The sequence below is a fragment of the Rhincodon typus genome, chromosome 2 (genome assembly GCF_021869965.1).
Source record: "Rhincodon typus isolate 14 chromosome 2, sRhiTyp1.1, whole genome shotgun sequence".
NCBI lineage: Eukaryota > Metazoa > Chordata > Chondrichthyes > Orectolobiformes > Rhincodontidae > Rhincodon > Rhincodon typus.
In genome coordinates this window covers 99,376,059-99,390,910 of record NC_063333.1, presented here as the reverse complement: position 1 = coordinate 99,390,910, position 14,852 = coordinate 99,376,059, and the positions used below count along the sequence as shown (strand labels likewise).

The 14,852-nt window shown below is 38.2% G+C and overlaps 1 protein-coding gene across 1 annotated transcript in view; it reads right to left on the bottom strand.

Annotated features, from left to right (window-relative positions):
- Positions 1 to 14,852, bottom strand: part of LOC109910710 (uncharacterized protein C7orf31) — a 54,533-nt gene that overhangs the window by 23,274 nt on the left and 16,407 nt on the right. The window contains exons 3-5 of the mRNA XM_048608591.1: positions 13,651 to 13,722; positions 10,692 to 10,721; positions 3,033 to 3,223 (exon numbers count right to left, since the gene is read on the bottom strand). Of these exons, the coding sequence (XP_048464548.1) occupies positions 3,033 to 3,223; positions 10,692 to 10,721; positions 13,651 to 13,722 (293 nt within the window). The remainder of the gene's footprint in view (positions 1 to 3,032; positions 3,224 to 10,691; positions 10,722 to 13,650; positions 13,723 to 14,852) is intronic.

The window sequence follows — 14,852 nt, the reverse complement described above, 5'->3', positions numbered from 1 at the left end:
GCATGAAGAAACCTTCAGTAAACTTCCAAACCGTTGCACAATCCATGGCTGAGGTTCTGCTATCTGAGGAATCTGTTAACGCAAGACATATCTGATCCCAAGGCATCCATGAACATTGTTAAAGTTTGCCATCCTGACACACCCCAGCAAGCTTGTATATTGCAAATCTATCACTATAATTCGGATCATAAAGCACAACTTGAGGCTCTGCTACCATTTCAGTGGCACACTGGCTCAGTGCTTAGCTTGGGCAACAGTCTGTGTGGAATTTGCACATTCTCCCGTGTCCATGTGGGTTTGGTCCAGGTACTCCGGTTTCCTCCACAGTACGAAGATGTGTGGGTTAGGTGGATTGGCCATGCTGAATTGCCCATAGTGTCCAGGGATGTGCAGACTATGTGGATTAGCCATGGGAAGTATAGGGTTACAGGGATAAGGTCGGGGCTGGGGGGGGGAGATGCTCTTTGGAGAGGCAATGTGTACTCGATGGGCCAAATAGCCTACTTCCACTTTGTAGGGATTCTATGATTAATTGATTTCAGCCATGGAACAACAGCACAAGCACAGGGCCAGACAAATTCACTTGTAAAACACCAAGATGTGAAATCAGCTTCTGAATAACTCAAATTAAATCAGGTATTTCTCATAAGTCATCTAAATGTTTACAGAAAACATTCTAGCCCATTATCTGCAAAAGAAAAAGAGCTCTTCTGCTCTCATTTGAGATTAAAGTTGTATCTCATTCTTCCAAGGTCGATATTATCCTCATTCTTCTCACCCCGACACCCAAAGCACCCTGCATCTTCAAGCTAATGAATTAGGTCATAAATGCTTTCATGTCTGCTGTTGTGCAGCACCAGTGCAGAGGTTTACCCCTGAACTCAACATTATACTATCTTATAGGGCTAATTGGCAAAAACCTGTTGGTTTTATCTCAGTCCACTGGAAAGAAGGCTTTTGCACCCTAAGTTGGTGCATCGTACCAAAATACTTCGTAGGCTTCTGTGCAGTTGGATTTACCACAGCTTTCAGTCATGTGTTCCCACTGGGTGTTCACGCTCTATACAAATTTCTCCCCGGGCTTCCTCTTCTAAGATTATCAGCATTCCTTTTTCCTCATGTAATGATCTTATTTTCCCTGTCATGTGTGTATACTATTTACTTCAACTCCATTTGGTAGAAAAGCCATATTCTAAACAAATCTTTGGAAGAAGAAGCTTCTCCTGAGTTCCTTCTTGGATTAGTAGGGACTACCTTATGTTTAAGAACTCCAGTTTTGAACTCGTCCACAAGTGGAAATATCTGGTCTCATTTTATTGATGATTGTTAGGTGCTACCTCCAGGGCTGAAGTGGCAGTGACCACGAAAGCACCTCCTGCAGAACTCACTGGGAGGTTGCAAGGGGTTAATCATGCTCTTTCCAGTTTGCAATGGGCCGTGCTAATGTGAGCAATTTAGGAGTGGCCCTTAACTAGCACCTAAGTGACTCAATTGGTCATGCAGTGTTTAGCCAAGCTGCCATCTTTTCCGCCATTAGCACTATGGCTTAGCAGCAGTAAGCTACTGGGTCGCCCTCCTGATGCCTTCTCACACTTTACCGAAGGCAACCCACCTCCCAGCCTATCAGCAAAGGGCTGAGAAAATTCAACCCATCTTCTCTAGATCTGTCCTGTCAAACTGCTTCATACTTTAAACCTGAACCGGGCAATTCTTCAGCCTTCACTTTTCCACAGAAAACCTCCACACTGTTCAGTCTTTCCTGATTAATTATAATCACTCAAGATCTTCCTATGACTCTCTTTTTTGCATATTCTGCGATTGCTCTGTAAGTCTTTCAGAAATATGGTGAATAGAACCATGCAGAGTACTCCAAGCGCATTTCATACAGATAGTCACTGAAAAAAAAGGAAACAAGCAGAAAAAAACCCAATGTGTATCAAGAAATGTGCTGTAGACAGACAGTGCAATATAGCCAATTGACCTGTTTTTCCTATTTTTTGGAAGGGAACAGCTTCCGTGTAACTGTAGGGTAAGCTGAAGCAACCAAACAAAGAAAACTTTTGTCATGTGTGAACTGCAGTGAAAAGTATGATACATTTTGATGATCTATAACATTTGAAGTTTCCTCCCCTTAAATGAACCATGTCAGGAATGACTTTGAAATTTTGTTGATTTTTAGAAGCTTGCAGCATTTACTTCCTGGTTTCCTGAAACATATTTAAAGGAATTTCAATTGTTTTGACTTCTATGTTTCTAGGATGACCAAGTGTTTATAGTCAGGTATCACACAGAAGAATGCTATAGGCAGCTCTGAGGATTAGATCTTCAATTGAGTGCTAATGTTGAATACCAGTACGTAAAAATGTCCTCATGTTTAATGTGTATTTTCCAATAGCCAGAATTATTTAGAAAATTGCCCAGGTTGCAATTTAAAAGGTTTCATATAATCAAAAAACTGAAAAGAAAACATGAAAAATAAAATTAATTTGTCCTTACCTGAAATGACTTCTACTTATAGGAAGTCTCAAATTTAAATCCTTAAGCATAATTCTGCCTCAAACAGTAATTTCTGCTTGAGTAACACTATCTTTAGGAACAATTTCTTGCAGTAGAGATTGACCTTTCAGACTTCCAGAAGAGGTTACACCAGGAATTAATGAAAATGCTTGCTGATATTGTCATCAGCTTCCTTGGAAAAATAGTCTTATACACTATCAGAATTGATAAGTTTGATAATTCCTGAACAATACAGTCAAGATGAGAAGCACTGTTTGATAATAGGGACAATAACAGACAAAGTATCTTACACGGTAGAGAAAGAGAACCTTATATGTAATTGCCTTAAAGAAATCTCAACAAAGTTGTTCAATAGTTCTTACAATTGGTGATCTGAAGCTATTCCAATGGCTGCTAAAAGTGGAGTTGCTCTAGAATGATTTCTGTGGCTGTTATAACTATATTTATTTAAGATAACTAAAATATAACTTACATTAGTATATTCCCTGAACTACTGTCATGAATATATATGTTACCTTTAATTTTCTTAGCCACAGTCACATCATAACTTTTTGCAGGCATATCAGGATTAATGGGCAGCAGCTGTCCAGCTCGTGTCCCAGTATGTGGATCGCTCGCTGAGATGAAATCTGGGAATACTGCAAACTTGGAAATGTGGGAAAAGTATGGGTGTTCAGCTGGAAATGGCAGCAGTATCTGCTTCTGACTAAAAACAAAAAGATATAACACATCCTATGAAGAAATTAAAACAAAATACAGGAAAGTCTAAGCAATTGTAGAAATGTTGCAAATGCTGAAGGTTGGGACAACTTTTGCAGGAGTAAGAGCATCCTGTAGAGTTTGTTGAAGTTCCCATTTAAAGATTTAACATCTCTTTCTCTTCCAGATTCTGACCAATGTGTTGTGTACTTTTAATATTTTCTGCAGTTATTTTATTTACTTTCATAAACTTGGTATTTTCTCTGGGATTGGCACTGTATTCCACAGCTGAAAAAGGTCAGTTCATTCTTTAGCTACTAAAATGTTTCATTCTGTTTCTGAACTGTGACTGATCCTTCCAAAAGAATGGATTTCTATTGCTTTCAAAGGCATTTATTATTGTCAAAGCTTGCTCACAAACATTACAGAGGCACTTTAAAACAACTCCATTATTTAATGTTTTACGCAATAGACATGAACTACTACACGGTTAATGTAACTCACAGAAAATGGCATTCTCAAATGTTACTTTATGCTGCGCATAAGGACGTTGAGAAAAAAAAAAGTCAGTAAGCCAGAAATTATGCTCTAATTTAAGGACAGATCACAGGCCTTTGGGATGTACTTCATATTAACAGAAATTACATAAAGTAGTAGTTCAGTAATGGGACCATCTTGAAATATGAACGCACAGGACTGTATTTTGTGAAATCACAGCAATGATTCCTCAGATAAATTACTGAACAGAACAGTTGCAGAACATTAAAACAACAGAAAATGTCTTGATTTGTATCATAATGAAGTAATGGTGAAGAACTGAAAGCAGATTAATTAATAAACTCTGGGGTGTGATCTGTTACTGACAAGGGAGTAAGAAAGAAGTCCACAAATTGCTTCAGAATGTGATGTTAGGAAGGTTCGGGGTTCAATCTTGGGTGCTTTCTGAGTTAGTTGATCTGAACCAAGAGTTCCAAGAATGAGGAAGCTGTCTCAATGCCTTTGTAGTACAATGGGATAAACTGCAATAGGCTTGTGACTCTGGCTAAAAGTTGGCTTGTGTGGCTATCAGGATCAGCTGTGGTCACATTGGGTGGGTGACTGGAGACTTACTGTTGCCCATGAAAGTGTTTCCCTGCAACCTATCACTGTGTTTGGGTCAAATTCCTCTGCCATTGAAATTGGCATCAGTAATGCCCTTAAAAAAGTGATAATGTATTTGCCACTGGTCCAACAAAGAAGTAAATTGATTCCTAGGTGGGAATTTAATTTCCCATCAGAAAAATTTAAAACAACGTAGGGACCATTGCAATCATCTATTTAGTGTCTTAACAAGTTTTATAATTGTTATAACATTGGCAATGGCTGCTAATTCACCTGGTTTTGGAAAATCCGTACATTATCTACTTATCTGAGTGACAGCCTTTCCCAACTTATTATGGTATGGCCAGACAGGCTGCTCAAAATGGCAGATTTAGGAAAACTGGATAATAAATAAAGCATGCTGGGAAACTGAGCCAAGCATTGGCCAAAAATATCTGTGTTAAAAAGAAACAAGCTGCAGACCCAGACACGCTGCAGCTGCAGACAGCATAATATACAATTGGCCCAGCCCATCTCCAGGACAAAAGGGAAACATTGAGTTGTTTCCAGAACAAAGGGGGACCTCATACACTTATTTGGGAAAGGCTACCTGACCTATGTGCCCCTAACACCTTCAGGAATGGAGGCCCAAGGACTACCCCACCATCAATATATCAACGCCTGATTGGTTCCAATCAATCAGGGAGATCAAGCCGTGACTGATCCATTAGTATGAATCGAAGATCCTCCCAAAAGGACGCGAAAGCTTCCAGGTACAAGAATCGCTGCAATACCGCCCTCGGGAGCGGTAACTTGAGACCAACAAACATGAAGAGGAGACAACCCTGGGACACCGGGGGAAGAAGACCAGGTGATCTTCACCACATGGATCAAGGCCAAGATCTGGTACGGTGGTGTTTGATCATTCAAAGTTAAGTTAAGGTATAAGATAGTTAATTGGATTTATAGTGTTAATTGTTAGTTTGGAGTGTATTTTGTTACTATAGTATTAATTGTGTTGAAGTAGGTAAAGGTAATTTCTTATTACTATTAAGAGTCGACTCGCAGTTTCTTTGCTGGATAAAAGGGTTAAAACACACTGTATGGCAGGTGCAACAGTAGCACATCTCAACTTAAGGGAGAGCAAATGAGTATGCTATTGAATCTATTCACATTGGGGAAATCTTCCTGCCTCCATATTTGCTTGTATGGAACAGTTGTGATGTAAGTGGATTTTTTTATTTATTAATATCATTTATTTTAGAGTTTAGATTTGAGCAAGTGGCATACGGGTTTAGGCCTGTGTATCTGAATGATTAACTTAAGTATTCTGTAGCCATGACAATTTCTTTCAAAAGAAAAGTATGAAAGAGATTGGAGCCTAATGGGAATTTGTTTTCATTGGAAGTCTTTCAGTTTAGAAGATTCTGGAAATGGTTTATTTCAGAAAGCTTGAAAAAGCTTTTGGGTTTTACTTTGGCAGTTTTATGTACGTCTTAGTTGCAGTTAGGTGTGTAAAACAGTTGTTCCTAAAGAAGAGAGAGAGTTTTGCACTGTTAATAAGTCACAGACCTCAGTGTAAGGCGTTTAGTTATAAAGTTCCAGACCAGAAATGTTTGGTTGAAAACAATAAGAGGTTATCTGAAGCTGAGAAAGTCTATGCTCAATTTTATGAATGCTCAAGGAAGAGGATATCAGATTCTCAGACCGGTTAAATTTTGGCACATGTACCATACATGTCAAATACAGGAGGAATTTCAATCCTCGATTAGACCTGCACATTTAATTCTGATATCAGTTTTTGAAGATGCATTAAGCAGAGCCTTCCCAGGTTGTGTAGGACCAGGATTGGGGTCCAAGATTTTTTGTCAATTATGAATGTTTCCAAGGGTTTTCTGAAGCAGTGTCTTTAGGGAAAATTGCTGCAAAATGGTAGTTGAAAAACTCGATTTTTTTTGAAGATATGGATTACTCAAAAAAATACAATCTAACAAGGTTCAAATTTTAGTAGCAAATATGTAAAAAAAATGATAATTTGGAAGTAAAATAATTTATACCTTCTGTTTATCACCTGCAATCTCAAGGTGCATTGGAAAGATGCCATCAAACTTTGAAGACCACATTTAGAGTTTATTGTGAAGGATGCTGTAATGATTGGGATAAGGGTATTCATTTTTTACTATTTGCTATTAGGTAAGCTCATTATGAGTCCACAGGTTTTAGTCCTTTAAAACTAATAGGTTGGCATGGTGGCTCAGTGGTTAGCACTGCTGCCTCATGGTGCCAGGGACCCGGGTTTGATTCCAGCCTCGGGTGACTGTCTGTGTGGAGTTTGCACATTCTCCCCGTGTCTGCGTGGGTTTCCTCCGGGTGCTCCGGTTTCCTCCCACAGTCCAAAGATGTGCAGGCTAGGTGGATTGGCCATGCTAAATTGCCCATACTGCCCAGGGGTGTTTGGGTTAGGTGGGTTAGACAGAGGAAATTAGGGGAATGGGTGTGGATGGAATGCTTTTCAGAGAGGTGGTGCGGACTTGTTGGGGCGAATGGCCTGCTTCCACACTGTAGGGATTCTATGATTAATATACAGACATAAAATGAGAGGACCATTTAGAACAATTAAAGAAAATTAATAAACTCAAGCTCAGAAACAACGCTTCCAATCTATGGTTGCATTTTCAGAAAGAAACTGATCAGGGTATTTGAGTTGGCTAAATGTATTGAAAGATGCTCAAAAAACAATGAAAACCAAAGCAGATGAAATGGCCAAAGTTCAAGATTTTTTTTGCTGATATCAAGGTTATTAGCTGTCTCTGGGGAACCATTGAACGCAAGGCCCACTGGAATATTATCAATATCAAAAAAAAATTCAATGATGTGAGTTAAATAATGAGTACAGACAGGAGAAAGAATCAGCAAGTATGTTAATATAACACATTGAAAAGATATAACAGGGATGATAGGAGAAAATTATACTTTCAATATTGGAAGAAGTAGGGAGTGAAATAGAAAGATGAGAACAATTGGAGAAAATGAATTGAAAACTGGAAGCTGACCCTCTGACAATTAGATTGGAAACTTGGGAGTACTTAAAAAGATTAGAAAGTATCACGTTTTATTTACCAGAATACTACTGCATTGACTTATGAAAGCTGTTACAGAAACATAAATCAATTTGTGGGAACAGGCCAGGAGAAATTGTTTTGGCTGTTGATGATATTAATGTGTGGGAAATTAGCTCAAGTCAGAGAAGAGATTCAGTTCATGATGGACAATGACACTATTTAATTGGACCACAGTAGCTGGAGCTCACCTATCATCATGGTGTCAAACCTGGATGGCTCACAAAGATTCTGTATCCATTATTGCAAAGTCAACATGGTCATGAAAATGAACTCAGATCCTATTCCAAGATTAGAAAACTAATTACTGCTTGATCCTGGGACCTTTCATATTACTGGGGTGATTGGTTTGTCTCCCCTGAAGATGCCCACTATCATATTTAGTGCATTTATATTAAAGTTCATTATCTGATACATTTTTATTCAGTATTATTATTAAGGAACACAGCACAAAAATAGTTGAATAGATTTGAGGTAATTTATATATGGGTCTAAAAGGGTTAGTACAGAGGAATGTAATAACAACCACTCACTATGGTAATGGCATATGGACTTGTGGATTCTTAGGACTTGAGTTTTTGAAGGAGTTAGATATTATGTATAGTCCTTCTCAAAGTCTGTGACAATGTCCATCATATAAAAGTAACCTGTAACATCACTAACATGCTGCAATAACTATTAGCTACAAGAGACTCTTTTAGTTAGACCAAGAAGTGGTTTCCTTCCATCACACTAGGCCCTGAAGTTCTCTACACTTAAAAAGAATGGTGGAAGTAACCTTCATTGTAAGCTGCAGCTCATGTTGTATAGTAAGCTGGCATGCTCATTTAACCAGGGACAGATCAGGTTGTGTAACAGAACACTAAACGGATTCCCACAAAGGAGAAACAGAAGAGCATACAAAGCCAGTTCTCCCTGAATGATGAAAGATTAACAGATTAAAATGAAACAGTGAAAAGACACCAATGTTAAATGTTAAGTTCAGAATTCAATTGAAAACATAAATCTGCATACAAAACTGATAAAACAGAATTAATAAAGGGAACCTGAGAATCAATCATGGTCACAGTAGAGGGAACATAATACTCTTTCAGAAACATGTAAAGTAAGAGCAGGGCATAATCGGAATCACAAAGGAGATGTTTTGGAGCTAGAGAGCATGGTTGTTATGCTAAATCAAAATTTTGTACCCATCTTTGAACAGAAGAAAAGGATGCTGTCAATATCACAGTAAAGGTGGAGGCAGCAGAGAAATTGGATGAAATTGAACTGGTGCATAAAAGGATGATCACAATCAAAATAGAAAAGCCACCTGATCTGGGTTTGATGCATCCTAGTTTCTTAATAGAAGTAAGGATGGACAAGATTATTTGCAAATGAAAAAATGTTCACATATAAAGTAACTCTAACAAAGACCTCCTCAGGCAAATTGTATAATAAATTAAAACAAAGCAAATAACTGTGGGTGTTGTAGATCTGAAACAAAAACAGAAACTGCTGGAGAAACTCAGCATCTGTGGGGAGAAAGCAGAGATAATATTTCGAGTCTGGTGACTCTTCGTCAATACACGCAAAAAGGCAAACTGTGTTCAAGTATCTGGATTGAGGTTTTCTTAATGTAATGGATATAGTTGATGATGGCACTACATATGATATTGAACATATAGGCTTTTGAAAGGAATCTGAGTATGACTTCTTAGAAAGATCAAAACTCTGGGGATCAAAGGCTGGTAGCTGTATGGATACAAAATTAGCTAATGGACAGAAAGTGAGAATAGTTGTGTATGGATGTTTTTCAGACTTACGTTTCCTGTTGGTCAGCATAAGGAGCACTGCTCTTTTTGATGTGTATTGATGATATAGAATTGAGTGTATAGGGTGTTCAGATCACAGAAAATCTGGAAATGTTGTAAACTGTTCATGAGGATATGGACACACTGGTGAAATGAGCAGAAACACGATGGATATAATTTAATTTAATTTCAAAAATGGGCGTATGTACAGAGTCTTTTGTGAAATGGATATAGAAGTCTTTGTAGGTGGCAGTACAATTTCAGAAGGCTGTTAAAACATAAATCAGGAGACTTTGCTTTATTTATGAAGGAATGAAAATAGAGGCAAGGCGTTTATGTCAAAATTTTCTTCAATACTTTGAGTGCAGTTGGCACCAGTCTGATCCCTACTGGCCAACCAAGTCAACCAGTCCCCCAAGGAGCCCAAATTGCTGTGATAACTTACACTTGTCCTTGCATGTTATAGCCTGGTGCAATAGAGGCTAGGCTCATAACATGGTAAACTGGATTGAATAGCAACATTTAATCCTTCCAACACATGCTAGTGGCATATGGTCTGAGGAGGAGAGATTCCTGGTGAGCCATAGAATGGAAATAAGATTGCAGCCTCCATCATCACTTTCTATTGCACCAGGCTATAACATGCAAGGACAAATATAAGTTATCACAGCAGTTTAGGCTCCTCGGGGGACTGGTTGACTTGGTTGGCCAGTAGGGATCAGACTGGTGCCAACTGCACTGTTCTAGTTTGGGTGGTATCAAGATCTGCTTCCCTTACCCTAGCAGGATGTCTCATTGCAAGTCAGATCTGACTTTTTGGGCGGAGAACACGAAGAAGGAAACAGAAGCTTTATTTGAATGGTGTGGAGGTAAGGAGATTAAAGATTTCATTTACATAAAGCAATTAAGAAAACTGAGGCTGTCTGAGAACAGAAACGATCAAAGGGAGATTTGATAAAGATGTGTAAATTACAAACAGTGGTGACATGTGGAAAATGAATTTTACACAATGAATTGATATGGTATGGAATATGCCATCTTAAAAAAATTCAAATACTAACTTTTAAAAAGAAATTAATTAAATACTTGAAGATTTAAAAGTTACTGAGTTGTACAGAAAGAACAGATAAGTTTAGCCCTTTTAAAGCATTGATGCATGCACGATAAGGTGAATGGTTGACTTCTGTCTTCCATCATTCTATGATTCTGCTAAAGCACATGATCGGTATGTTTTTCCACTCATCATGTTTAATCTGCTTCACTCAAATTATGTGATTTATTTCCTCTCATTAAATTTCCACTCTGTGGTATTTTTTACATTGTATAAATGATTGGATAGTTCAAATATTTTTCATACATAAAAATTATTCAGTACATAATGAAATATTAAGTGCACAAATTGGCAATTCCTAAAATTAAATTTAAACAATATATGGAAAAGGCCATTGGCTAGATCGAACTTGGACCAGTTCAGTTTACTTACGCTAGTGCTAGCTCTGCAGAAGATGGAATTCTGAAATAGAAACATATGGAAACACAATTTTAGATCTCAGGTCTGCAAGAAAAACATGTATGTTCAGTGTAAATGCAACCATGCCATGTTGGGATCTTAAGAGCTGGTATTTCTACGTAAAGTGTAGAGTGTTTTAATGATGCAAAAAAACCAGCCGACCTCTATGCCATGATTCCTGACATGTCTAAATTTACCTAGAATAAGATTAAAACTTTCAACTTGACTGACATCTTGTGCCAAGACAAAAAAAATCAAAATTTGCATTAAGTCGACACCGGGCTGAACATGAAAACAGGCAATCAACTCATGACCAGGTTAAGGTTACTTACTTTGTGGATTCTTTAAAATTACAATTGTGATTCCACTTTAAAAGTTAAAGACATTTTTATCATTATTTTTAATTTTACAGAAACAGCAGCATCTCTAACAGTGTTGAATGCAGCCTGTGTGACCTCCATTTGATGTTTGAATAAGAAGTACGTTTCTGTCATAGCGCAGAATAGTGCACATTGTTTATGTTTAAAAGAAACACACCCGTGCTCCACTTTTTGTACATTAGTACTAATAATGACTGAACAGACAGTTTGTTCCGCAGGTCAGAGTGTAACTGATCCCACCAATTGATGCAGGAAATGTGTTGATCTCAATACATCAGCATGTTGTGTATTCCATGCTCCTAAAGGGCAGCATGGTGGCTCTGTGGTTAACACTGCTGCATCACAGCACCAGGGACCTGGGTTCCATTCCAGCCTCAGGCTACTTGTGTGGAGTTTGCATGGTCTCACTGTGTCTGTGTGGATTTCCTCCGGGTGTTCCGATTTCCTCCCACAGTCCAGAGATGTGCAGGTTAGGTAGATTGGCCATGATTATTTGCCCATAGTGTCCAGGGATGTGCAGGCTAGGTGTTCATGCATGGGAAATGCAGGGTTACAGGGACAGGGTAGGGAAGTGGGTCTGGGTGGGATGCTCTTCAGAGGGTCAGTGTGGACTCGATGGGCCAAATGGCCTGCTTCCACACTGTAGAGATTCTACTAAAGTAATGAAAGAACTCATTTAGGAAAGCATCATAGCTGAATCTTTATTTATTATTTTAAGAGTATACAAAAAGACGTTTAAAAGAGCACAGGATCATTTGATAAAGCAATGATTCTACTGAACCATGGAGTTTTTCTATTCGTCTGCAAGATGTAGACGTCACTGTTGGGTCAGAATTTATTAACAATCATCAGTTGCCCTTGAGAAGGTGGTGGTGAGCTGCATTTCTTGAACTGCTGCAGTCCATTCGTTATAGGTACACCAACAATGTTGCTAGTATGAGAATTCTGGGGCTTTGATATAAATATCTATAAATATTTGCGTTTTGGTTTATAAATGTAAGGGATTTACGGTCAGATGGCTAGCTGGACTGTAGTGTATCATCTAGTCTTTCACTATAATGTGGAATAAATTGGCCCTTCATCTTATTTCTCTCAAGGTTTCTCCAGTCTTCTAGCCCCTACAACTTGAGGCTGGGAGTAGAAAAGCCTCAGAATTTGGAATCATCTTTATCTTCACAACTTTAAATAAAAACTATGTTTAAAAATATAGTACCAGTGAAGATACACATGAACATCTGTCCATTTTTTTATGCTGCCCAAGTCCCAGCAGTATACATATAGGTTTTGTTTATATGAAACATACAAACAAGGAGCAGGAGTAGGTCATTTGGCCCCTCAGGCCTGCTCTACCATTTAATACGGTCATGGATGATTAAATTCCTGCCTATATCCGATAGCCTTTTGCCACCGTTTCAAGAGAATATTTCAAAGGCTCACAATCCTCAAAGAAAACTTGTTTCATCTCTGTTTTAAAATTGGTGACAACTTATTTTTAAACAGTGGCCCCTACTTCTAGATTCTTCCATAAAAAGAAACACCCCCTCCACATCCACCCTGTCAAGATACCCCAAGGCCTTATTTGTTACAATCAAGTTGCCTGTTTCTCTTCTAAACTCCAGTGTACCCAAGCCTAGCTGTCCGAGCTTTCCTCAGAAGGCAACCTGCCTATTTCACATATTACACTTCATGTATTAGCCTTCTTCGAACTGCCTTAACACCTTTACACCCCCTCTTAAACAAGGTGACCAGTACTGTACACAGTCCTCCAGATGTGGTGTCACCACTGGCCCATATAACTGAAGCATAAGCTCCTCCTTTTGAATTCAATTGCTTTCATATTAAACAGCCTATCTATATGTTGATGTATTTCCTTATATCTCTTCACAACATAGTTGCTTACCTATCTTTGTGTCATCAGCATATTTGGCAAACAGACTCTTGCTCCTTCATCCAAGTCATTTATATAAATTGTAAATAGTTGAGGTCTCAGCACTGATCCCTGCGGCATACCACTCACCACATCTTGCCAACCGGCAAAGGTCTCATTTATGCCGACTCTCTGCTTGCTGCTAGCCAACTACATGCTTTTTCCTACACCATGAGCTTTCATTTTCTACAATAACATTAGTTGCCCACTCTTAGTCTATCAGGAATTGAAATCCATAATCCAGCACAGGTATCCAATTATTATGACTAGAAAATTGAGAGGCACAGGTCTAAATTCTTGAAATGCACTTCCAATAGGCAAAATGGAATGGAAATTTTGCCCTTCATTAATAATGTAGTGTAAAGATGGTACAACACTGACTTTTCTGAAACAGGGAATGGACAAACTATATAGTAGATGATACTCTTGTAATCTTGTATTATAGTACAGTAGAGGAAACAGACTTTTCAATGAACTTAAATGTAAGTTACCTAGAAATGCTTCATGCTGACCTAAACATTGAAAGCTGTTTAACTACTCAGTGTAAGACCCCCTCCACTTGTTACAAAGAAAAATATTTTATATTCAGTGTAACAGCATTTCATACAAAATCAGTGAAACTTACAGCTGATCAGTGGCGCGAAGCTGACTCTTCTTCAGTTGGGTGAGATCATAATATTGATCAATAACTACATCACTACACAGAAAACACAGTTAAACACATAATTAGCAGAGGCTTCCAACAGGTCACTATGAATTTGATTGCAATCTATTGGTCACTACCATGGTACATTCTTCAGTTCTGGCAAACATGGGAAAACAACACTATTAAGGTGTCAGTAATATTCTTCTAATAATAACCAAATACACATGTTTATATGTAAATGTATATTAAAAATGTATTCAAGTGTATGAAATAGAAATTTGTCCAATGCTACACCAGTAAACAATATTTTTAGGAGGAATAAATAAGGCTGCCACCAAGCTAACAGACCCCAGGTTTATTACCTTCTAAAATGGAATTTTAAAACTCCTCAAATCTGATCTCATACTTCCATAAAATGCCAGACTGTTGTTAGGAAGTAGCAGCTATCAACTGAACATCATATTTATATTTAAATATATGATCTACAGAGGAACTGGGGAGGCAGACATCTAGATTCAGACATGATAAGCCATTAGGCAGGTCAGAGTTGGAGAAGCTGACAGAGGTCAAACCAGCAAACTGCACAGTGTGGTAAATCAGTTTGGTTGAGCTGCAGGCACAGATAACCATGACGGAATATGCTGTTATGCAATAATGGAGACAATGGGGTCAAGGACATAATAATGGGGTCAAGGACATGATCTATTTGATTAGCGTTTAGAAATAATAGATATTATTACACAGTGCATTCTATAGAAGATTCTATAGAAGATCAATAAATGGCAAAGAAACAAAGGAACAAAATAATGGGTATTATGAGGAACTATAATTATCCTAAAATATAATAGGATAATAATAATAATGTACAGGTCAGTGAGGGGAAAAATTTCTTATCCACTAAGGAAGGAGACATTGTTGAATTTGGTGTGTCAAGTGCATTGTTTCAGGAGGAGACAGTAAGGTGTATTAAAAGGTTTAGTTAAACTATAGAGCAGGACAAGGAGCATTCTAGCATAAAAATAATTAATTCAGAAGGGCCAATTTCAATGGGCTGAGAACAGGTCTGAGTGGGTAAATTGGAATCCAGGATTGGCCAGAAAATCTGTTGAGAAACAATGGGTTGGCTTTAAAGGTGGAGGCTTGAAGAGCCATTGGGTTTATTTGCTTCTAGGTTCTGTGTT